The sequence below is a fragment of the Peromyscus eremicus genome, chromosome 6 (assembly GCF_949786415.1).
Source record: "Peromyscus eremicus chromosome 6, PerEre_H2_v1, whole genome shotgun sequence".
Classification (NCBI taxonomy): Eukaryota; Metazoa; Chordata; class Mammalia; order Rodentia; family Cricetidae; genus Peromyscus; species Peromyscus eremicus.
Window position 1 is genome coordinate 14,481,662 of NC_081421.1, and position 25,348 is coordinate 14,507,009.

Below are 25,348 nucleotides of genomic sequence, written 5' to 3' on the forward strand. Positions count from 1 at the left end.
CAAGCCACAAACCCAAGAAGAAATTTTATAATGAATAATTGCAGTCCCAAAGAAAAGAAGCACCAAGCACGATTACAGCGGGGAGGAAAGGGATCCACCAAACCTGAGGAAGAGGTGGAGGATATGTGCAAACGAGCACAGAAGACCTCCCCATTTACATTGCACATGCACAGTGAGCACTATTTGCTCCATAAACTGTCAGTTATGCCTGAGGAAGAAGGAGCTTGCTTTTGTTTACCAGTGTTGCTTAGCAACGACTGTTCTATAACTGGATGCTTCAGTTTTACTGGTCAAACCATAGCCTCGCACTTGTGAGAGTCGCAGAGTTAGGCTCTGGTTGTTAGACAGTCAGTGGTTAAAAGTTCATCATTTCCTAAAATTACTTAGTGTTGAGTTGATAGAAAGGTGGTGACAGCTATGTTGTCCACCCCGAGGAAGCTCTTCTGCTTTAAGAAGGAGCCGAAAACCCCCTTGGGCTTTTGTGATGGCCCAAGCAGGGCAACGGGATACTTGTCCTGCTTTCACTGTGGAACTGAAGACAGGTACTGCCAGCCTTATGACCCTGAAAACGAATTTCATGAGGCAGTATGCATGGGAAAGCTCAAAGTGGTGGTGCATCTCCTCAGGAAGAAGCAATTTCATGTGAACGATGAGGATGAAGGGAAACGGTAAGAACACTTGGAAGCTAAGGATGAGGGGCCTTGAGGAAATCGGGTGATGGGAGAAGCCTACTTTTCCTAGCTCTGTTGAGGGCAACAGGAGTGAGGAGAGACCAGCTGTGCTTTCTGGACTACAGTCTCCTTGGTACCCGTGATCACACAGGTCCAGTGTCCAGATCTTCTTCTGGAGCAGGAGAACCATAAGACCAAAGCTCCAGCAGGTTTACTGTCACCCCGTAATTCCCCTATGGAGCATTTTCTTATGGAGCATCGAATACACAATAGAATAATTGAACAAACTATAAAGTAATGGGATTTAATTTCAATGTACCTAATAAACACAATGTTGTGTAAACTGTAGAAACTACAGAGATCAAGAGTAGTGTTCCTCACAATAGTCTTCCTCCCACCTAAAATCACCCAAAAACATTGAATATGGATCTTTTATCTGTGTGTACTAACATTTATATTCCTCACTGAAAATAACAGAAATAATCTAAACTTGATAGATGGTTGTGTGCTCCTCTTCCTGCTGCTCCTTCATTTTCTTGTTGTTTCTCACTAGTTTCCTGGGGATATCACTCTCCCATCTCTGTAAATTTCTTTTAAGTTCCTTCACTCATTACGTCATCTGTTTCTGAAAGTTTATTCAGTGCGGCCTTGATCAGCCACCATTTTAATAACACAATGTGCTGACAAGCTCCAAGTTCTCTGAAAGTTACTTCTGACATCTTTACTTACTTCTGATAGAGGTGAATGGAACTTGCTGTGAATTTCATGATTTACAAATCAACAAACTGTCTTGTTTTCCCAATTTTGGGTTTACTCGAGGTGGCCCACAGTGTACTAAATCTCCCTCATGAAATTGATATTAGATACTGACGTTAGGCATAGCATACATCTAATTTCTCTGTATGTTATGAATTTAACTATTATCAAAAATGGGCATTCTTATGTATTTGACTTGAAGTTCCATACTTACTTCCTTTGAATTAAAGTTCCTTAAAAATCAAAGCCAAGTTTGCTGTGCATTTAGATTTTGCTGTTGATAATTTTCAGTTTTTGTCAATAGTACATTTTGTAACTTTCTTTAAAAAATCCAGTAAAAGTCTAGAAATGTTTTATATATATGGATATGTGTATATGTATGTATATGTATATCACATTATATATCACGTTTCACTTAGTAGAGACATCATGCATGGCAAAATGACATGCTATCTTATGTATTAAGAATTGCCTTTAAGTTTTGGCAGTCACTGTTGTACATTATGAATGGTAAATGACATTTCAATTTTAGCTGAGTTAAAATGTGTGAAAAACCAAATCTCAAGCTCAGTGGTGTGTCATATCTACAATCCCAGCTCTTTGCAGGCTGAGGCAACAGAAGCATAAATTTATTGTAGAACTTGTCTCAAGTTTTGAAGAGATGTCCTTAGACTCTAAAATTTATACTCCTTAATATATTTACAAAATAGAGATAATGGAACTAACATTGACTTGAAATATGTTTATTATAGTGTAAACATTCATAACTTAAATACCGAAAAGATTGTTAAGTTGTTGTTGAAGAATATTTTCTAATAGTTGCAAAGAATCTAATTGAGTCATCCTAATTTGATAGAAGTATTCCTTTTAACACCCATTTTCTGGACAAGAATTCACAACACAGGAAGGCTGAGATGTAGTTGGTTGATGGTAGTGTCTAGAGTAGGATTTAAACTGAAAATGAGTTCACCCAATAGTCATGTTCTTTTTGTTCAAATAGGCTGCTCTTTACTACGTAGTTCACTAATAGAGCACTTATCTAGGCTGCAACAGCTGTGTGTATTATTCACACTGGGATAAATGATAGTTGTAATAAATTTTTAAATACAGTAAATTATAAGAGCAAATAAAAATAAATTTTGAATGAAGTTAAATATTTTTATGTGTCTATGGACTTACATACTATATAATATTTATAAATGCCAGAGTGATTGTGTATGTTGATAATAGTGCCTTACAGTTTTCCTTCAAAATGTCTCTCATTCCCACAGAACTGCGCTCCACTTTGCCTGTTTCTATGGGCATATCGATCTGGTTTGTTTTCTGATATTTAAGGACTGTGAGATAAATGCCCTTGATAATCAAATGTCCACACCACTAATGAAGGTATTTCAAAGACTTCAATTTCAGTAATTAAGTTGATCTAAGTGTTTAGAATGAAAGTAAAATTAAAGTCACTTAAATATAAATCATGGTGAAAGCTGGGGGAAGTTTCTTGTGTGTTCTTTAAATTGACAGTGTTTTCCTGGTAACGATATCCACAGGCTGTACAGAGCTGGGAGATGGAGATCGTGTCTGTCCTACTTGATCATGGAGCAGATCCCAATATCAAAGACTGCAACGGAGAAGCAGCGATCCACCATGCAGTGTATGTAGACAGGCCAGATATTGCCAGCAGTCTTCTTGAATTTGGGGGAAACATTGAAGATACTACAAAAGTAAAGATTTTCTAAATTGAATTCCCAAGTATTTGAAAACTATATGCTTTAACAGTTGTCATATCTTGGTCCAATTTTTTTCACGTTTAGAAGTTGAAGTATTACTTGACTGGCACTTTGAAATAACTTGATCGGTATCCATCTAAGTATTGATATGTTGTTAGAGTTTGTTTTTTACCCCCATTGAGTCCAATTCATGCTGCCTACATACTCTTGGGTATGTGACCATCCGCTGGAGCATGCTCAGTCCACCCAGGCCACACCTTTAAATGAAAAGGACTATCCAGTCCTAGCAGCTATAACTGTCAAGAAGTTCTCAGCTCAGAGCAGAACTTCATGCTAAATTCCTGCTTGCATAATGACATTTTGTGTCACTTGAGCTTCCAACGGTCTTCTGAATGTTTTCACGGTGACTGTGATGTCATATGAACATCTACGCTGGTGTGCCCATGAGACACTCTTTGCTTTTGGTCATCCAGTGAACCTGGCTCTTACAAGCTTTAACCTGATCTTCTACAGTGACCCCAGAGACTTGAGAGGAGGTTTATATCAATAAGGTTAGAAAGATGGGTGGGTACAGAAGAGGGGTGCATTTGGAAAGTAGTGAAAGGGAAGGGGTGAATACGATTAAATTGCATTGAATATAGCTCTCAAAATTATTTCCAAAGGGGGAGAAGTAAATGTTAATTTATTGAAATCAGTATTAGAGAATTTAGCTTACTTTTATGGAGCCATGGAAAATATTTATAAAAATAGATAATGGACTAAAAGGATTATTTGACTTACATTTCCAAGTTACTGTGTATTACTGGGCAAAGCACAGAATCAGGATCTTGAGAAAGCTGTTGACATATCATCTATCCTCAAGAGAGGGAGAAATGAATGAGTCCAGGATGCCTGTTTGCTTACTCTGCAGCTATCTCTGTAAAGTCTTACACAGCCGTGTTCTGAAACAAGGCTGTGGTGCCACCCACCAGGGGCTGGGTTCTCTTCATTGGTTAGCCATCAAGATAACTTCCTATAGGCAGCTGGGTATAGCTTTGTCTGTGGTATCAGGAACTTGTAATCCTTCCTTCCTCCTCATATCTCCACAGAAACAGAATCAGTGGCCTCTTGAAAAACTCAGAATAGGTGTACCCCAAAACTGCCTACATACCAATACCACACCCATCAAATATCCAATTCCAAAAGCTTCAACACCTACCCAAAATATTGACAAGCTGTGCTGGGATATAAATCACTTCAGGCTGTGGGTGACACTTCACCTTCAAACTGCTATCACAGACTGAATATTTGCAACTGACGCACGGTACATTGCACTACAAGAACTTGATTTCCACACATACATTAGTATGCATGCAGCAGAGGTTAAAATTTTAGTAAACAATCCCAAGAGCTATGGAACAGCGCAGTCCATTCATAATCCCGTTTTCTCCAGGAATGCAGTGCATTCCTCAATCTCTAGGAGAATTTTTAAAATTATGCTTCATCCTGACTATAACAAATCAAATCATTTTGCTTTTGAGCCCCTATGATGGAATGGTTCCCTGCAGGAGGTACTTCCACAATCCAAACTCCAAGTGTGTTTTATTTGCTAACAAACCAGAGCTGTATTCCCCCATTTCACCTGCTTTGCCAATACAGGTGTTTCAGTCTACTAGCCTTATTTCTTAGTGTTTGATATAAATTTAGGATGTCTGAAGATTCCTTTTCTCCCTTGGCAGTTTGCAGAGCACCACAGGAAGCTAGAACTTGGGTAGGAATCACTGGGTTAGTTCCAGCTTTATTCCTACTAGTCTTTTCTCCAAAGGATTTGGTGTCTTTTGTAGCAAGATCTTACACTTAAGTGACTGGAGGCAACCAAGAGCACTGGCAGTAGCTCATATTGTTTGGGAAATGTCTGAAACTCCCAAAAAGTCCAGGGAATTTTTATGTGCCTGGCACTGTGTATTTTGTTAGCTGTGCAGTTGGGCAAGGCTTTTTCACCCCTTGTTGCATAACTTCATGTAAATTACAATACATCGTTTTAATCTCACTGATATTGATGATCCTAAAATCATCATAGACTTCCAATATTAATTTTTTAGATAGGGTTTCACTATGTAGCCCAGACTCTCCTAGAAGTCACGATCTTCCTGCAATAATACCCTGCACTCTATTGATGGGATTACGGTTGTGTCTTCATTTCTGAATTTTAATGTTTAAAACACTTTTAAATTATTGCTCTATTTTGATTCCTGCTTAGGTTGTTTTCTAAGCAAAATGTAAACCAGAAAGAAAGCAATGCCTTGCCCATCTCTAAAACTTCCATTACACAGATCTGTATGCACTAGCTATAGTACAGTACAGTCACTCAGTAAATTGGACTTAGATGCAATGATGATCAAAATGCAGCAAATACAGAGTATAACAGAGATCCACAACTAGTGAAAATGCAAAGACCAAAGGACCATGGGTGCCTACCACAATCCTACATCTACAATACAACACCCACACTTGTTTCGGGTGACACTGAGAAAGAAAGTTCTGAAAAAACAAACAAACAAACAAAAAAACTCTGAGTTCCAGTGACCAGGATGACTGTTGCAGAAAAGTGTCTTCTAGATACAAAAGGGATAATTCATCTATGAAATCTCAATAATATGGTTGCCTAAAGAAGACGTGCACAAGGAAAACACCAGTTGACATGCAAACACTTGATAGAGGAAACTTCAAAACTACACTCGTAAATCAAGAGTTGCCCATTATCCATAACTGCTGAGAGTAAAATTCCATTTTCTCCAGGGATACACTCTAAACTCCTCAATAGTTTATCCAACCACAGTGGCCATGCTTAAACACACACACTTACACACATGCACATGCACACACATGGACACACACACACACACACAAACCAACACACATACAGGAAGAGAGAGACAGAGGGGGAGGGAAAGAGAAAAGGAGAGGCAGAGACATAAAAAAGAGAGTCTGCTCACATTACATGGAACCATGTAATACACATGTGTGTGACAGTAATAAAAAACAGGTCCTGAATTTCAGAGGGAGTTAGGGGGAGTTGGAGAAGTGAGGGTGTAGAAACTATGTAAATACAGATCTCGTGTAGGAAATTGTCTAAAAATAATATAAATAAAAAACATTTTAAAAATGTACTGGATTTTCTAAACACTAAGACCGTTTTCAACTTGTAACAGGACAGAATACATTTCAAGGTAAGCAATCAAAGATTCTTTGAGTTGGGCGGTGGTGGCACACGCCTTTAATTCCAGCACTCGGGAGGCAGAGACAGGCGGATCTTTGTGAGTTCAAAAAAAAAAAAGATTCTTTGAGATCTTACTCATTTTGAGGTCATTTCTTTGGTGACCTGTTCCGAGCAAGAGGCAGACATTGTTACCCTTGGCCCTTCCTGAATGGAGAATCACGAAGAGCTTCCTCTGTGTCCTCAGCAAATACCACATCATTACAATACTCTGAGAATTGTGCCTGTGAAACAACTTCTGCTGTTGCTGACTGATATTTGCCCCACAGAAGATTTGCCAAACAGTACTTCAGAAATCAGGTTTTAAATACTGGACAATTCCATAGTTTTGTCATCGTCCTTAATTGAATTTTTCTGTTGGGAAATGCTACATCTGCCACATAACTATCTTTTGAAATACAGGAGAATTTCTGACATAGAAAAGACAATTTTGCTCATCCATGCAACTTAGGATCTAACACCTTTGCCACTGTGTGTCGGTGTGTGTCTCTTCAGATAAACTCTGAGGGGAGAGTGCCATGGCTTCAAAGTACCATGACAACTCCTGTGACAGGAACCACAGGTCCATGGGTGTCACATGAGTTCTGTAATGGACTAGAGGACTTTGTGACAACCGTAGCCATGGTTAGAACATTGCAATCTTGAGGATTGTTAGCAGGTGCATTAGGCTAATAAGGAAAAGACTACTGCGGTCAAGTCTATGGTAAACATTACGATCACAGGGCTACATATATGATTTTCAGTTCAGTTGTGAAATATGCGGTATTGCGAATGATTAATTGATATCATTACAGGATGGGTTGACCCCTCTGCTGCTAGCACTCCGAGAAAGGAAACCCCGCATGGCAGCATACCTAATCACACACGGTGCGAATCTTCACGCATCTGATCAATATCTAAGGTACTACACTTTGCATTTTTAAAACACTACTTGTGTTGAAAATAGTCTAGAATAGTAAAAATCATTCATTTCAAATGTGTTATGGGACTAGATTAGAAAAAGTCAACAAAACATCAGTTACATATCTAAAAATATCTATTACATGAAATGGTTATGACAAAGAATGATAGTCAGGTTCATATTCCCTTTCATAATGAGAGGTTTTTATTTTGATTTTTATTTTGACTGCCATATGATCTTCTATGAGTTGATAGCATTTATATTAGATTGTACATTTACAGTGTCAGTTCCAGTGTTTTCAAGTTTGCAATCACACAACCTTGTGAACACTCTTTAATCTTCAAATACTTTTGGTGGTGTGCAGAGAAGGATGATACATGAATGGTAGTTGTAAACTTACATATATGGCATGATATTAGTATCAGGAAATGAAAACATTCATTTTTAACATTAAAATTATTTGATAACATTATTACTATCATTTTACGCAAATTGCGATTCCATATTTAACAGTGAATTGTATTTTAATAGAATAGGAAGGAAATGGTGTTCTTTTTCATATAAAGCTTTCTGTACTTCTGGTCAATTTTCTCCAAACAGTTATTCACCATAAACAATTTAAAATACAAATTCTACTCTATAAAGTATCATAGTGGGCTAAGAAGTTTTCTGCTTGTTTTCTAGTTTTAGCCTTGGATATATTTTAGGAATCTGAACTCTGCTTTCAGGATGCTTAAGGCTACTTAGTTAATGGTCCATTCTACACACAAAGGCCTTATACTTAGATGGTAAAATGTATACAGTTCACCATTTAAGTAATTGAATTGCCTCTGTCATTCTAGAACAACACTCATGTATGCTGTTAGATGGGATTGTGAAAATATGGTTGAAATTTTACTGAAGAAAGGTGTTGATCACCAGTTAAAGGACACATTTGGATGGAGTGCTCTTTATTATGCCATTATGGGGAAACGCAAAACGTAAGTCCAGAAGTTAAAACGCTAATTGAAACTAAATTTAGACATGAAATATTTACCAATGTTGTATTTTAACCAAGCGTGACTTCATTATTTAAATGCTTTTGGAATGGAAGCATTTTAGTCAACTCCACTTGCCATGAGACAAGCAAAGGGATAGATTGGTCAGAATAGCAACGGGTGTGCAAGAGTCTTAATCTCAAGACTGATCTATGATGATGCTGAGAATCACACTCAGGGGCTTGAATGTATGAGGCGTTTATTTTACCACTCAACTTCATGGCTAAACTCTCTTTTGGAAGCCTTAATATCTTTATCTTTCAAGATCCCAGCATGCTCTGGTCGTTCCAAAAATAAAGCAATGCATGGCACAGAATTTTAGTTTTTGAGTTACTTCTTTGAATCTAAACATTTGTAGTTTGATAGAAAATCTTCACACTTATCTTCCAAATATTTCATCGAACTTATTACCTGAATGCTCAACAATCTAACATGCTCCCTCAGTCCAAGAAAGTAAAAATTCCTACATATATCAGATAGATATGGCATACATGAGGAAAACTTAGGAAGCATTTATTCATGGGGATTTAATGTGATTACACCTGTCTTTTAGTCCAGGGTTAAATAAACTTGATTATCAGGTTGTACCTACTGATCTGTATCTTTATCATAATAGTTATGGAGCCATGAGGAAAGGGTAGTTGAAAATTCAACTATGTGCTTGAAAATTCAAATTTTCTCCTAATATAACAGTGTTCTCTGGCAGCTAAAACTCTTAAGATTTCTCCAAAGCTGTTGCTAGGCATCTGAAACTTATCACTTATTCAAAGCACTCCAGTATCCTAGAAGACCATCATGGCACGATACTTTGGAGGAGTCTCTCTTCAGCCATCAAATGGGTTTGCAGATATACTAAATTATCCCATGAATCCAAGCACTTGCAGAAAGAGGCCAGAGCTTTCTTTCTTTCATAGTAATCTGTAGGCAAGGGTTCCTTTGTATCATCCTCTGTAGCACAATCTGTGTTTGTGACAGACCTCTAGCGCCTTTCCCAGGGAAGATGACAGAAAGTGATTGGCCCACTAAGTGCTTTTTCTGTGAAAAGGAACATTTTTCAAGATACTTGAATCTTTACCTCAAGATTTCAGGATATTTCACAACTCTGCCTCAGAAGGAAGACACGGAATACAATTCTGTGAATCTAAATTATATTAACTGTATTCAGTATTTAAGCCCCATCACAGCCCATGAGTATACTTATAACATGTATAAAAAATGATTTTTGTCTTCCATGTAGGTTGATGGTAAGCATGGCGATTCAGGATCATTATGACAAAACTCAGATCATTGTTTCCTTCTTGTCTAAAGGAAGACCAGCAATAGAGCAACCTATGTCTTGGAATTCATTAGTGTTCTCACCATGGGCTTACTCTTTATTTCAGTAATATCAAATTCTGAATTCTGTAGCATTTGATAATAGGTCCATTCATGAATTACAGAGTGCTTTCATTTAGGATTCTAATCAGATCAAGACTGAGAAGCAAGTTAGATACTGCTTTGCTATTTCTGTGCCTGTTTTTAGGTGGTGAAATTTTCATAGCAAACTTTTAAACTAAAGTAGGGAAATCCTGAGTTTTGGAAACTTAAGTTGGAGCCTAAGGAAACACTTTCCCAGAGCAAGAATACTTAGGACTCCTTCCTATATTAGGGCATTTTCCATCCTGTCAAGTTAATCCAGATGATTTGAACCATAGTAAATCTACACCATCTCACACTGTTCTTTCCTTCTAAAATGAGACACTTTGTAAAATCTTTTAGAACTAATAAATTTGAAGGGTATGTCCAGATGACTTGATGGAATCTTGTATTGTCTTTGAAATATCTTAAATATTTAATATATTGATAAATGGTTTTCCACCCATATTAAAATAATAACGTTGTTTACCACCATTTCCATACTTGGCAGAAAAATGGTGATTATTCAGCACGAGTTACTTCTCTGGAAACAACAAAATACCTTCACACGTAAGTCTTTTGAAGTTTCCTTCTCTGTAGCCCTTCTTTAGATTAAAAATGTTGCATTTAGAATTTTTCAATTCTCTGTAATTAGATATTATCTGGGTATATACCCAAGAATAGTGTAGCTGGATCTTGAGGTGGATCCATAACCAGCTTCTTGAATAATGGCCAAACAGATTTCCATAGTGGTTATATGTTTGTATGCCCTTACCTTTGGGTGAGTGGATGAGTGTTCCCCTTCCCTTTCACTCGCAAAGAGCAGTTTTTGTTTTTAAAATGCATTTAAATTATGATAGAATTAATATCCTTTCCTCCTTTACATTCCTCTCTCCAGCTCCTCCTAGGCAGTTTTAAAAACCAAGTGCCTATTGACGGCTGAATTGTTTAAGAAATTAGTTGTATGAAACTGCTTGGTTAAAAAGTTTCTCAGTTTTGCACCAGAATTACATACTTGCATGTAAAAATATTTTTTAAATTACCATACTGTGATGAGATGCCAGCCTCTCCCCAGCCCACAGCACATTTTAGTGTACTTCATACATTTTTTTCTAAAAATGTTGACATAGTGTCTACTTCATTAATAGTTCCACTACACTGTATTGTAATTCATTTTATTTGTTTATTTTATTTCATGTGTGAGTGCTTTTGCCTGCATGTACACCAGGCATGTGCACCATGTTCATGTCTGGTGCTTGTGGGAGAGAGAAGATGGTGTTGTATTCTTTGGAACTGGAGTTACAGGTGATTGTAAAATACCACATAGGTTCTAAGAGCAGAACACAGGTCCTCTTGAAGAGCAAAGCATGCTGTTAACTTCTAAGTTGTCTTCTTAGCTACCCACACACATTATAAAAAAAAAACAACAACACATTATTTTCTCACAGTAAAAATGAATGCATTGCAGTAAGTGAACACAATTACTTTGTTATACATATCATAGAAAACATGATTTGTATGGCTAAACAAGACACAATATTCAATCCTTTTATGATTTCCTTTCCTGTGTATGTTATTAAAGGAATGTTTTCTTTTCTATAGATTTTCACTAAAGTACAATTAGATCACTTTCCCACTTCCCTTTCTTCCCTCCAGCACTCTCCCCACACTCCCGCTTCTTCCATGTCCCCGCAGGTCTCAAATTGATAGTCTCTTCTTCCCTTATAATTACTCTTCAATGCACTCATTCACACACAGAGACACAAATGTGTAACTACAACCTACTGAGTTCAGTTTTCTTGTTTGTAGTTACATGGTTTCAGTGCTGACTACAATTTCATCAGTCAAGCAATTAGGGGTTCCTGTCTGAGAGAGACTCACTATCCCTATCTCAGCAGTCATTAGTTTCCTGCAATTCCTTGTCCAGGAGCATGGCCCTCGGAGATTCCTCCCTACTTCTTCCTTAGCATGTCTATTGATATTGTCTCTGTTCAGATCTTGTTAATGTAGCCATTTCCATGAGAGACTGTTTCACAGCAGACTTCCTGATGTTTGCAGTCTTTCCCTCTGCCTGTTCTGTGATGTTCCCTGAGCTAGAGATGCTGGAGTTGTAATGTTGATTTATCAACTGAGACTGGGATCCCTAGACTCTGCTGATCTCTGCTTCATGTCTACATTCTGGTGTGGGACTCAAGAGAATCTTGATGAAGGAGTCAGTGGGTCATCTTTATCTTCTCAGAAAAATAGCTATTAGATTCATTAGTTCTTTGTACAGTTTTCTTTTTTCTATTTAATTCATTTACTTTTTATTATTTCTTACTATCTACTGTTTGGGGGTTTGGTTTGTTCTTGTTTGTTTTTCTTCAAATTCTTGACTTGGATCATTAGGTCATTTATTTGTTTATATGCATACTGGAGTTTATTTTGCTGTCAATTTTAACTTTTATGACTCAATGGTTGCATACTGTACATGGCATTACTTCAATTTTCCGTATTTCTTAAAGTTTCCTTTGTCTCTAGGCATATGCTCTATTTAAGAGGAGCCTCTTTGTGCTGCTGAGTGGAATATATATTCTTTGGTGTTGAGGTGGAATATTTAATTATTGGTTAGGTCAATTGAAGGAAGATGTCATTTAATTCTGAGATTGTATGTATTTGGGCTGGATGACCAATCAATTGGAAAAATCGGTGTTTGCAATCACATAATGTTATTGCGTCTGTGTTGATCTGTGCCTTTTGTTCCATTAGGTTTCTTGTGAAGTTGGGTGCACCTGCATATATATATATATATATATATATATATATATATATATATATATATATATATATATATATATGTGTGTGTGTGTGTGTGTGTGTGTGTGTGTGTGTGTGTGTAAGTATTCTATTTTGTATTTGTTGACACTTTAATTAGTATGAAGTGCACATCTTTGTCTCTTCTGCTTCATTTTAGTTTGAAAATGATTTTTCAGGTATGCCGACACCTGCTTGCTTCCTGACAGTGTTTGCTTAGAATACATTTTGAGAATACATTTTGCATCCATTCATTGTAAGAGGGTGCTTGACTTTTAAACTAAGATGGGACTTTTCATAGACAATAGATAGTTGGATTTTGTTTCTTAATTTGTCTAGGTAGCCTTTGTCTTTTGACTGGAGTGTTGAGGCCATTGATATCTGGATTCGTTATTGAAAGTTGTACCTAGATTGCAGTGTTTTATTTTCCTGTTGTTTTGTGTTGTTAGATGCCCTTTGTATTTCCTTAAATTATAGCTTTGCTTGTTTTCTTTCTAAAAGTCTCCTTTGTACTTACTCCTCTCTTCAGTTAGAAGTATTACATTTAGTAGTCTGTTTAGAATTTATTATTTGCTATGACTGTTTCAGGCTGCTTGTATCATGGAAGTGTTTCCTCTTCAGCTATGGCAGACAGATTCACTGGGCACATGAGTCCTGGTTGACATGCATGGCCTTGTAGTATTTGAAGTTCATTGCTTCAGGCTCTTCTGCTTTTCAGAGTTTTATTTAATAATTCAGCTGTTGCCTGGGCATGTTCATTTCTAAATGACTTGTATACTTTCTTTTCTTAAGCTTTCAATATTTTTCCTAGTCTTGTATATTTGGTGGTGTTACTATCATATGCTTTGGAGTTTTCTTTTTCTGATCTTGTCTGGTTGGGTTTTGTTTGATTCTTGTATCAGTGTGTGTATATATTTCCTTACTTGGATGAAGAATTCCTCTGTGATCTTTCTATTAATCTTGTCTATGCTATTGATTGAGAATACTGTTTCCTCATGTATGCCAATAGAATTCAAAGATTTGAGCCTTTGATAGTATCTCAAATTTCTTGCCTGGTCTTCTAGCATGGCTTTTTTTCTTTTTTTTTATATTATTTGCTAATTAATTATAGATTTTCTACTTTTTCTTTACATTCTCATATTCTATCTTTTGTTTGATTTGTTATATTGGTAAGGTTTTTCTCTGAACTTTCTAATTGGGGTGCTGAAATTTTCAGTATTATATCTATTGCAGCCATTGATCTGGACCTAGTCTTCTGTGTATGGTGACAGCCACAAACAAAAAATGTGGGGGCAGAACAGGGAAGAAGTGACTTACCCAGAAAAGGTTGTGATATATTGTGTACTCTAATAAAATTTGCTTGAAGATAAGAGGACAGAACAAGCCACTAGATTAAATATAGAGGTCAGGCAGTGGTGCCACACGTCTTTAATCCTAGCACTCGGGAGGCAGAGATCCATCTGGATCTCTGTGAGTTATATCCACCTTGGACTACATGAGATTTAATCAGTCTAGGAGAGAAACAGAGCCAAGCAGTGGTGGCACCAACCCTTAATCCCATTACTGGGAAGTCACATGCCTTTAATCCCAACACTAGGAAGGAAGTGATGGCTGGGTGGAGAGAGGTATATAAGGCATGAGGAGACAGGAACTAAAGGCTTTCTGGCTGGAACACCTTTTGTCTAGAGGCTTTTCAGCTGGAGAGCTTTCAGCTGAGGACTCAGAGGCATTCAGTCAGAGGATTCCTGGAGTTGGCGAGGTTAGACTTGGCTATGACTTGTTTCTTTGTTTCTCTGATCTTTCAGCATTTTCCCCAATATCTGGCTCCATTTTTTTTAATTAAAATAACATTTAGGATTCCTGCAACAGAGGGTTCACAGCTTTGGGTCTGGAATAGGATTGTTGGCTTCCAGAGAAAATGAAATAGCCACCTAGCTAGCAAAGGTAGCTAGGAAACATGGTGGCCATGCCTGCTGCATTTCTCAAGCAAGGCATGTGGGTTTGGAGATAGTAGTAGGAGATAATAGGATGGGAAATGGAAAAAGAGAATTGCCCAACAATGGTGGCTCACAAACAAAGAGGGTTGTCAGCTTGGATCTGGAGCAGGTGTGAGTTTACTGAGAGCAGTTTTTTGGGGGGTGACAGAAAAAAAGAGACTTATTCAATAAAGGTGGCACAAAACCTAAAATAATAACCTAATAAATAAAAATAAAATAAAAATAAAAATAAAATAACCTAATTTTGTATTCAAATTCTTTCATTTAAACAAATACATCATATAGTGTTACTGAAATGTTTATATACATGGTTATTACTTTTGGCTCTACTGTATGGCAACGGTCTGGTTCCTAAATGTATAATTAGAAATTAATATTCTTATCTGTGAGGTGTTGAACTCAAGGTTTCATACTTTAAGAAGGAGGTACTCTATGTATTTGCTACTCCAATGACCCTATTTTTATTTTTATTTTTGTTTATTTTTGTCTTCCTGCTTTGTGTTGCCAAACTGACCCTTGACTGCCAAAAGGCAATCTCCAGAGGTCATACTTTTCCAAACTGTAGTCAAGTCTTTCACATGATTTTTTCCCATATGCAGTAACCTTTAGAATGTGAATACTACAGATGAAGCAAATCATGAACCTCTTCTTTGGGGAAAAAAAGAAGAAACTAGTCTACTAATTCCAGATTTAAATTCTGTTTTTATTGTGTGTGGTTAATATCTATAGTGTTTATCAGTAAATATGAAGCCACTCATACACCAGAGAATACTTGACTATCCATCCACAACCCCATTTTAACTTTTACCCTATTTTTGCAAGACAGGTGCTCTGCCACTTGGGCACATTTCTAGTCTTCATTTTCCATGGGAAGATACTTTCTCAAGGGTAATGTCAATAGGATCTCACCATGTGTGGTCTTTCTTATTTTATATAAAAGGAGAACTGTAGACAAAATTCTAAATGGTCTTAGTAAATAAGAAACACAGAGCCAAATACAGAGTTAAAAGTCCAAGAGATCAGAGCACTAGTGAAGAGCCAAGACAGCCTTATCTTAATACCTGGCTGCTGTCTCTTCTCTAGAGAGAGAGACCTTCTTCCTGTGTGACTTGTCTTTTTATTGCCTTTCTGTTCTGCCTTCTCATTGGCTCTAAACCCAACCACATGACTTTCCTGTCACTGCCTGTTTATACAGACCTCCAGGTCTCTATGGTTGGTACTGGGATTAAAGGTTCAGGTCACCACTCCTTGGCTGTGTCTTTGACCACACAGAGACTCTGCCTGCCATGGGATTGGATTAAGGGTATGTGCCACCACCACCTGACTTCTGCTTAATGGCTCGGTTTTACTTCTGATCTCCAGGCATCTTTATTAACATACAAATAAAATCGCATTTCAGCACAAATAAAATACCACCATAGGGAACTAGGTTTCTATCCCAGTAGAAAGACCTTAAGTGAGTTATTAAGTGATATATATGTAGATACCTACATATGGATTGATAGTTTTATAATAAACAAACCTCCAAAGCAACTTTCTCTGACCTAGCCTTCCTAGTACATACTTTTAATCTTCTGTATTTTAGCCATGTGCAGAATAGATATATTCTTAAGGAGGGGATCTTACCAGTAGTTATGTCCAAAGGTGACAAGAGCAATTGAGTTTCTACCTTATTGCATCATAGGTAAGTATGAGAACTACACCATATCTAAAAGAGCTCATCAGAACCTAACCACAGAGGAGATCGGGAGGGTAGGCAGCATTGATTTCACCTTACCTCTCTTTTCTGATACCTTGCAAGTCTTTATGAGAAACCTTGTCCAGATAGGTTTCCATAATTTTAGGGGAGATTGATAAGTACAATGATCATTGCCTCAGGTTCTCTCTGATAGGTTGTTTCATCCCTACCTGAAGGATTGCAGCTGTGTATCTGGGGAATATTTGTTGTGTTATAACAAAAAAATATTTATGCTGTCTTCAAATTGATCCTGGTACCGTTCTTCCAGAAAACTACTCTCTTTGCTATTTATTTATGATAGGCACTGATTCTGGCAATGACACTCTTTGCCACTAGTTGGAATTGTTGTCAGTATACATGGTCACCTACTTTGAGGTATCAAATGCTGATAATTTCTTTCATTCTTTTATTCAATAAATCCAAAGGAGGTGAAGATTTCCTGATGCATTTGTTATATTCCAGTACCATAGTTATTTTTTACCCTAGAAGATTTTTTACTCTAGAAGATTTACCCTATGATATTTTATAGACTAATATAATCGACTGAAATATGTCTACTTTTCATTCAATTATAGGAAATCAGCCTGAAGATGTCTTTTCATCAGGGTAAGATTTTAAGGTCTTTGAATATGAATGTTAACTTATAATTAGAAGCAGAAAAAAGAACTAATGTTTATTGAATATTGTGTTCTTCACTGATTCCATCTGATTTATTTAGTGTCCATGATGCATTAATATAATCATACATTTTAAAGCTTTTATATCCTTGTGACTAAGTGTCTTACTACTTTAGTAAACGTCATCCAGAGAGTTTGATTAATTCTATGATCCCATAGGTAACAAGTTGCCAGCTCTTGACTGAACTGTCAGCCTGTGCATTCTCTTGTTCCTGTGACTACATTGAGATGATCTCACGTAGAAAACCAGTTTTCCTTATGTGTCAACTCTGGATTAGAGTTTTCCTGAGAAACCTGTCTATAACTCCATAGTTTTTCTTTTTGAAAGTTGTTCTTAGACACTACATTGCTATCAAGATTGGAGGGGGAACCTCTCTTAATTGTGTCTGTAGTGCCATAGGTTTGAAATGAGCAAGATGACAGAAGGCTTGGAATTACATTATTGGAATGGTAGTCCATGTGCACATATACCATGTTATGTTGATACAATTGAGCATCTATATAAGGGACATTATGAACTTATACTCAGTTTTGTTTTCTCTTCAAACTACTAGACTGCCTGGGTACAGGAAGGTTTTTTTTTTTTCTTGTTTTATCAAGTCTTTGTTTCCCCATGACACTAAGCATTTTGAAATTTTTTACTGTACATTTATTTTTCCTCGTGTTTCTTGACCTATAGTTTAGAATTTTTGACTGCCAGGTACTGCTTCTTGTTTTATTAGAAAATCTCATATCTGAAAAATTTGTAGTTTTTAAGGAATTTTGAAAACTAATAAAAATATCCTGAGCACAGAATGCTAGATCCAACATTATACATAAACAGTTGCTCTGAGGGAGAAGCCAAAATTAAAACACAGTATTCCATGGAGGTGGAAATACAAATGGCCCAATTTAGATTCCCATGCATTCCTTCACTAAAAGACCAGTCCTTACTGACCAGTATTTGATTGAGAATTTCTGTAGGAAAATATGGGAATGAGTCAAGTGTTCTAAGAATAGCATTAAAAGTAGCCTAATGGTGGATGATTTGAATGACTTTAACAGGGGAAGGGCAATTTTGAAAGGAAAATCATGGAGGCCAATAGGACTAAGAGTTTAGCCTCGTAATTAGTTTTTTAAAGACAATAAAGTTATTTACATAGACACAGGATGGTGAAAATCATCTGGGAATGGATAGGGTTGAATGTAATTTGGAAACTATATTACCTTTTGTGCTTAATTGATAGAAATGACAAATAGATTCTTCTGTTGAAACTTACTTGAGCAACCTGAAGTCTTTATAGAAAACAGAAATGTGGTATCACAGAGGGTGGGCTAGAGAATGTTCAGAACCAAGGGCTGAAATGAAAAATATCTGTGATCCTCTGCCACTGCTTCTTTTCCTGTTACCTTTGCCAAATTCCTGTCCTTTTCAGATTGGAATTGCAGAAAATAATCATAGAATTTTGTAACATATCTAGGCTTGGGATGTGTGTTGCTGACCCTCCTTTTAGCTTATTTGCCTGAACCAGGGAACTAGCTGTCTTTCAGGTTCTTTGAGCCTGTACTTTCAGGAATCTGCACCTTCCTGGGATGAATATTGAAAGGCCAGAGAGCATCACTGAAGACTGCAAAAGAGGGAACGAGGAGTGGTGTCCTATATAAGGAAGACATCTAGAGAACATAGAGGGAAACAGAGGCAAAAGTCCCAGGGATCTGCTTTTCCAGAAGTCTCTGCCATCAACCGAGCACATATGAAGGTTTTTAAGTGCTTGGTAGTTTTTGAATCAGCCTCCACCAGTGTAATAACTGAATTATTACATTTTAATGTTTGAACACCCATGATAAGAGGATTTCAAACCTCAATGTGCACATTTGTTTGTTCACTTATAACTTTAATGTTCAAGGATTTCACATCTTTTTCATGACTTTATTAGCTGTTTTACAATGAATGGATGTGATGGTTTCCTTTCAATGGGTATTTTCCATGCTCAAGAATGAAGGTTGCCATTTAGTAGTTATATAGTTTTGTGCTTTATTAATAGAGTAGAATGAGGACACTATTGTTTTGCTTTATTTGGGGCTATTACCTTTATTTAAATTAATGATAAAAGGGTATGTGAGCAATTAATTGTAATTTGCGTGCAATCATCAGGACAGTTTTCAAAACAAATGATTTTCAGGTTCCACAAATATATTGACTGACACTATTTGATGTGGAACTATGTGGAACTCTTTCTTGACAAATGCAGAGATTAGGAGAAGTGGAGACAGAAATTAACAGCTGAACAAATTTTATAAAACAGATGTCTTATAACAACAGAAACACCATTTGCTATTCAAATAACTAAACATTCAAGACAAATGCTTTTGTCCACTACTCACTTATTTGTTGTTGTGTGTTTTGCTTCAAAGACATCACTTTGAATCTGAGTCACTGATTTCCGTGTGTACAGGAATGGAGGACACAGCTAATTTGAAAACTCAGGTAATCAATGCCTTCTTGAGGTAAATTCTTGTGCTGAATTTCTTCTTTGTGGAGTTTGAAATGGTATAATATAGCAGTTGTCAAAATGTCATCACTTTAGATGAAAAATTGGCTAGAATTTTTTTATAAAATTATGACAATATTACTATATTGATAGTGATAAGTACCAAAACATAATAATTATTTTATGGTTCTGAAAGCCAAAAATGAGGTAAGAAATAAGTAATCACAGAAAAATTAGTTTGTATAGTTTTACCACAGTGGAGGGATTTTGAAATTTGGGAATATTTAGACAAATAAACATTAGTAGTTTTATTTTTATTTCTTATAGCATGACTTACATAATTTTCAGGCTTCTCTAAATATGTAGACTAACCTATTCATTATGTTACTTAAGGTATCTTATCAATAGCTTACATATCCAACCCATGTATTGAAGGGCACAGAAATTAGCATTAGTTTTTAAAGTACCTTTTAAAAAATCTTTTACTCGTGATACTAACTTTTAAAAACTGTTAACTGGATGTCAACTACATGTTAACTGGATGTCAACATGCAGAAGACTGCATATAGATCCCTATCTGTCGCCATGCACTGAACTCAAATCCAAGTGGATCCAAGACCTCAACATAAATCCAGTTACACTGAACATGTGAAGAGAAAGTAGGAAGTAGCCTAGAATGCATTGGCACAGGAGACCGCTTCCTAAATATAACACCAGTAGCACAGACACTGAGAGAAACGATTAGTAAATGGGACTTCCTGAAACTGAGAAGCTTTTGTAGGGCAAAGGACTCAGTCAATAGGACAAAACAACAGACTACAGAATGGGAAAAGATCTTTACCAACCCACCTGACATCTGACAGAGGGCTGATCTCCAAAATATATAAAAGAATTCAATAAACTGGACATCAAAATTCCAAACAATCCAATTAAATGGGCTACAGGGCTAAACAGAGAATTCTCAACAGAAGAATCTCAAATGGCCAAAAGACATTTAAGGAATTGCTCAACTTCCTTAGCCATCAGGAAAATGCAAATCAAAATGACTCTGAGATACCATCTTATACCAGTCAGAATGGCTATGATCAAAAACACTGAAGATGCTGGGCGGTGGTGGAGCACGCCTTTAATCCCAGCCTTTAATCCCAGCACTCGGGAGGCAGAGCCAGGCAGATCTCTGTGAGTTTGAGGCCAGCCTGGACTACCAAGTGAGTCCCAGGAAAGGCACAAAGCTACACAGAGAAACCTTGTCTCAAAAAACAAAACAAAACAAAACAAAAAAAAACAAAAAAAAAAAAAACCAAAACACTGAAGACAGCTTTGTTGGAGAGAATGTGGAGGAAGGGGAACACTCCTCCACTGTTGGTGGGAGTGCAAACTGATACAGCCACTTTGGAAATCAGTATGGTGGTTTCTCAGAAAATTGGGAGTAGTCTTCTTCAATACCCAGCTATACCACTCTCTGGGCATATACCCAAGGAATGCTCAATCATACCACAAGGACACAAGCTCAACTATGTTCATAGCATCATTATTCATAGTAGCCAGAAACTGGAAACAATCTAAATGCCCCTCAGATGAAGAATGGATAAAGAAAATGTGGTACATACACACAATGGAGTACTAGTCAGCAGTAAAAAACAATGATATTATGAAATTTTCAGGCAAATGGATGAAAACCCAGACTCAAGAGGAAAAATATGGTATGTACTCACTCATAAACGGATACTAGATGTAAAGCAAAGAATAACCAGACTACAACCCACAACTCCAGAGAAGCTGGCTAACAAGGAAGACCCTAAGAGGGACTCATAGATCAAACAGTGAAGGAGAAATAGATGAGATCAACATGAGCAAACTGAGGGTGAGGGGGAGTAATGGAGGGCAAGGAATGGGGGATGAGAACATAAGGCAATGGGAGGTTTGAGCTGGAACAGGGACAGAGTGGAAAGAGATACCATGATAAATGAAGACATCATGGGAACAGGGAGAAACAGAGTGCTAGGGAAGTTCCCAGGAATCCACAAGGATGACCCCACCTTAGACTACTAGCAATAGTTGAGAGTGTGCCTGATCTGGCCTACTCTGGTAATCAGATTAGTGAATACCGTAACTGTCATCATAGAGCCTTCATCCAGTAACTGATGGAAGCAGATACAGAGATCCATGGCCAAGCACCAGACCAAGCTCCAGTAGTTCAACTGATAAGAGAGAGAAGGGATTCTATGAGCAAGGGACATTGAGATCACGATGGGAAAATGTACAGAGAGAGCCAGCCAAACTAGTGGAAATTCATGAAGTGTGCACCAATAGCTGTCGAGCCCCCATGGGACTGGACTAGGCCCTCTGGATAGTCGAAACAGTTGTTTGCCTTGAACTGGTTAGCGGACCCCCAGGCAGTGGAATTGAGATCTGTCCCTGGTGTGTGAGTGTGTTTTTTGGAGCCCAGTTCCTGTGGTGCAACACCCTGAGCAGCCTTGGTGCATGAGGGAGGGCTTGGGCCTGCCTCAACCAAATGTACCAGGCTCTGCTGAGTCCCCATGGGAGACCTTGCCTTGGAGGAGATGGGAATGGGGGGTGGGTTGGGGAGGAAGGCTGGGGGTGCAAGGAGGGAGGACAGGGGAATCTGTGGTTATTATGTAACATGAATATAAAATTTCTTAATAATAAAAATATCAAAAAAACCTCTTACTCAGGACACTAACTTTTAAAAACAATTTTTCAAGTCTGGTGTAGATGGAAGTTTTCCTGTGTCCTACAGCCACTTGGTCCCTAATAAAAACACAGTGTTTATATTAATTATAAACTGTTTGATATATGGCTCAGGCTTATTGCTAGCTAGCTATTATATCTTAAATTAACCCATTTCTATTAGTCTATGTGCCTCATGGCTATACCTGTATTTTATTACATCTTGCTCCCCCTGACAGCTTGCAGCATCTTCCCTGACTCCACCCTTCTTCTTCTTCCTCTATCTCTCTTGGTTTTCTTGCCTGGTTCCATCCTGCCCTGCCATAGCCTGACACAGCATTATTTATTAACCCATGGGAGCAACATATATTCACAGCATACAGAAAGACCATCCCACAGCATTTTGGTACTTTATCTAGAAAAAAGTATTATTTAAAGTGATTAAAATGTAGAAATACAAAATCTTTCTCTCAAAATAAGTATAAGAGTAGCTTTGCATTATTCATTCTCATAAAATATTGGATCCAGTCATCATGGCACAGTCTTTATCCTAAAATTCAGATGACAGAGGCAGGTTGAACTTTCCAAGAGTTCAAGAATGTTCCTACTGAGTTCTGTCTCAGGCTGCCAATGGGTATATAATGAGGTACAAAAAGAATGTTTGAAGGCTCTTCATATCCTAGTATAAGTTTGCACTTCCTTCAGGAAGGGACAAGTGTTTCCCTTTCCTTGCATACTGAGCTGAACATACCCAGCTGAACTGTCATTTGTTTTCTTGATCTTGACCATTTTGACTCAGGTAAAATGAAATCTCAGAGGGGCATTGATTTACATTTACATTGATGACTAAGGATGTTGAACATTTACTGAAGTGTTTCTCAGGCATTTGTGTATCTCTGCTTTGTTCTATACCCCATTTTTTAGAACATGTTATTTGTTTTCTTGATATTCAGTTTATTAGTTCTTTGTGGTTTAGATGCTAATCCCCTATCAGATGTATAATTGGCAATGGCTTATTCATTTTCCATGCCATAATTTTTTACATGATGCTGTTCTATTCTAAGGAGAAGCTTTTCATCTTCATGAAGTTACACTTGCTAGTTTTGGTCCTAATGCCTGTGTTATTGGTATCTGGTTCAGAAAGTCAGTCATTGACTGTAACAATGAATTCAAGCCTTTTCCAGACATTTTCTTCTATCTTAATCAGAGTTTATGGTCTTATGTTGAAGTCTTTGATCCATTCGTAGTTGAGATGTATGCAGGGTGATAGATATGGTTCTACTTAGTTCTTCTGCATGTGGCCATCCAGTTTGACCTGAACCATTTGTTGATGATTCTACAGGCACGTAGAATTATGCAAACATAACAGGCTATGGTGAAGGCCTTTGGTCTCACTCCACAACCAAATAGGAAGACCCTATTGGTGAAAAAACCACATATTAAATAACCAAACATAGAGTAGATGGATTTGTGCCCAAATAGAATCATTACAACTTCTAACTGATGTTCATGGTGCTAGAAGATACACCTCCTGCTCACAGAGGAGAAAGGTAATCATCAATATCACCAACTACAACCCTGTGACCTACAATAGTGACGTGTCTGAAACATATGCTGCCCCCATAGTAGCATAAATGTTATGGGAATAACAAATGACTTTTTCATTGGACTTAAAGACTGCATAAGATGGAATACAAACTTGACACTGCCAAAAGAGCCAATAACCTGACAATGTAGGGTACGGACCTACGGACAAACCCAAAGCTACTCTTCTTCTGAATGAATACAGCAAGAAAATAAGTCCTAGAGACATGTCATTATACCTTTCCCAGTCCTCCTTACAGAAGTTTTCTCTTGCAGTAGTTGGAAATCAGCACAGAGATCAACAACTGGTCAAAATGCAGAGTGAGAGACTTTGGACCACCTAGTCATAAATTGGATGTCTTCATCAAACCTCCTCCATCAAGGCTCAGTGTTTATGTAGAAAAGGAAGCAGAATGATTATAACAGCCAGTGCTTAGGGATAAGGTCAAAGAAACTTTGTCTTCCAGACACAACAGGACCAAGACCAATGCACATATGAACTCAGAGACTATGCCCATACACAGATGATTTGCACAGGTTCCAACAAGACAGGGTGCCAGCACTAAGAGGCGGAAGAAGACACAGGCTGCCATCTATAACCAGGACGCAGTTTGTAATTGATAGCTGTTGGTAAAAGGAAAAAAATCAGTGTTCTACTTGAAGCATCACTGGGTATATCAAAGGCACTCCAGAGCAGACACTATGACCAGGGGAAGTTGATCAACACAAAGGAAGCAGTGTTCAATTTTGTGTTTGTGGTATTGTTGGGGGCTGATTGTTCTCTTGTGGCATTTTTGTCTTATTGGTGGTAAGTTTGTATTTTCAATTTGGGGGTAGATTTAAGAGAGAAAGATTATAAATTTGGGGGGTAGGTGGATGGGGAATAATCTGGGAGTATTTTGGTTGGGAAAATATGTTCAAAATATATTGTACATGCAAATTTTTAAATCAAAAACGGAAGAAAAAACTCTTCATATAATTGAGGTATACTTGTTTCACTCCTAATTATAGAAAGTTCTAGAATAAGGTCTTTGATAACCAATGCTAAAGGCAAAAGTTCAATTTCATCTTATTTTTGCGCTCAAAATCTTTAAAAGTAACCTGAAATTCTTTGCATCATATGTAACACTTCAAATTTTAAAGGATGTCTACACAGTGGTTTCATTGTTCATTTAAATCTCCAGAATTACTCTGAGGTTAGGCTTCCTGTTTCTGGGTGTCCTAGATTACTTGTGATTAGAGTTTTGTAGTTTTCCTTTTTGTTTTTTCATTTATTACATCAACTATGAAATTAATGAATGCAAGGCAAATTCGTTACCACTCAACCACACACCCAGTCCTTCAAGTCTTATTGTGATAAGCTATACATAAATTCTTCAAATGTGGATTTCAGCATACAGTCAATTAGGCTTTTTATTCCTTTCTTCATGTGTTTTATGAATGTTGGGACCAGACTGATATATATTTCAACAGTATTTGAAGATTTACAAATCCTCAACTGGCATAATGACATTGATGTTTCATCACAGAATCTTTCTGAATTAAAACCACCAGTTCATATGACTTAAATATGAAGTGATAACTATTAGTGTTATGCCATTTAGAGAATAGTGAATCTATGTGAACTTTAAATTTTCTTACCTATCTCACAACTACA

At 37.3% G+C, this 25,348-nt stretch overlaps 1 protein-coding gene across 9 annotated transcripts in view; it reads left to right on the plus strand.

Annotated features, from left to right (window-relative positions):
- The first annotated feature begins 240 nt into the window (after positions 1–240).
- LOC131912904 (putative POTE ankyrin domain family member M) overlaps positions 241–25,348 on the plus strand; it is a 178,950-nt gene continuing 153,842 nt past the window's right edge. For 3 of the 9 annotated variants that reach the window (XM_059265184.1, XM_059265191.1, XM_059265192.1), the window contains exons 1-8: positions 247–668; positions 2,699–2,813; positions 2,972–3,145; positions 7,202–7,308; positions 8,151–8,288; positions 10,252–10,310; positions 16,844–16,874; positions 19,340–19,412. In XM_059265184.1, the coding sequence (XP_059121167.1) occupies positions 418–668; positions 2,699–2,813; positions 2,972–3,145; positions 7,202–7,308; positions 8,151–8,288; positions 10,252–10,310; positions 16,844–16,874; positions 19,340–19,412 (948 nt within the window). In that variant the 5' untranslated portion in view covers positions 247–417. Of the gene's footprint in view, positions 669–2,698; positions 2,814–2,971; positions 3,146–7,201; positions 7,309–8,150; positions 8,289–10,251; positions 10,311–16,843; positions 16,875–19,339; positions 19,413–25,348 lie in introns of all 9 variants that reach the window. The other 6 variants (XM_059265186.1, XM_059265187.1, XM_059265189.1 and 3 more) reach the window with 6 other exon arrangements.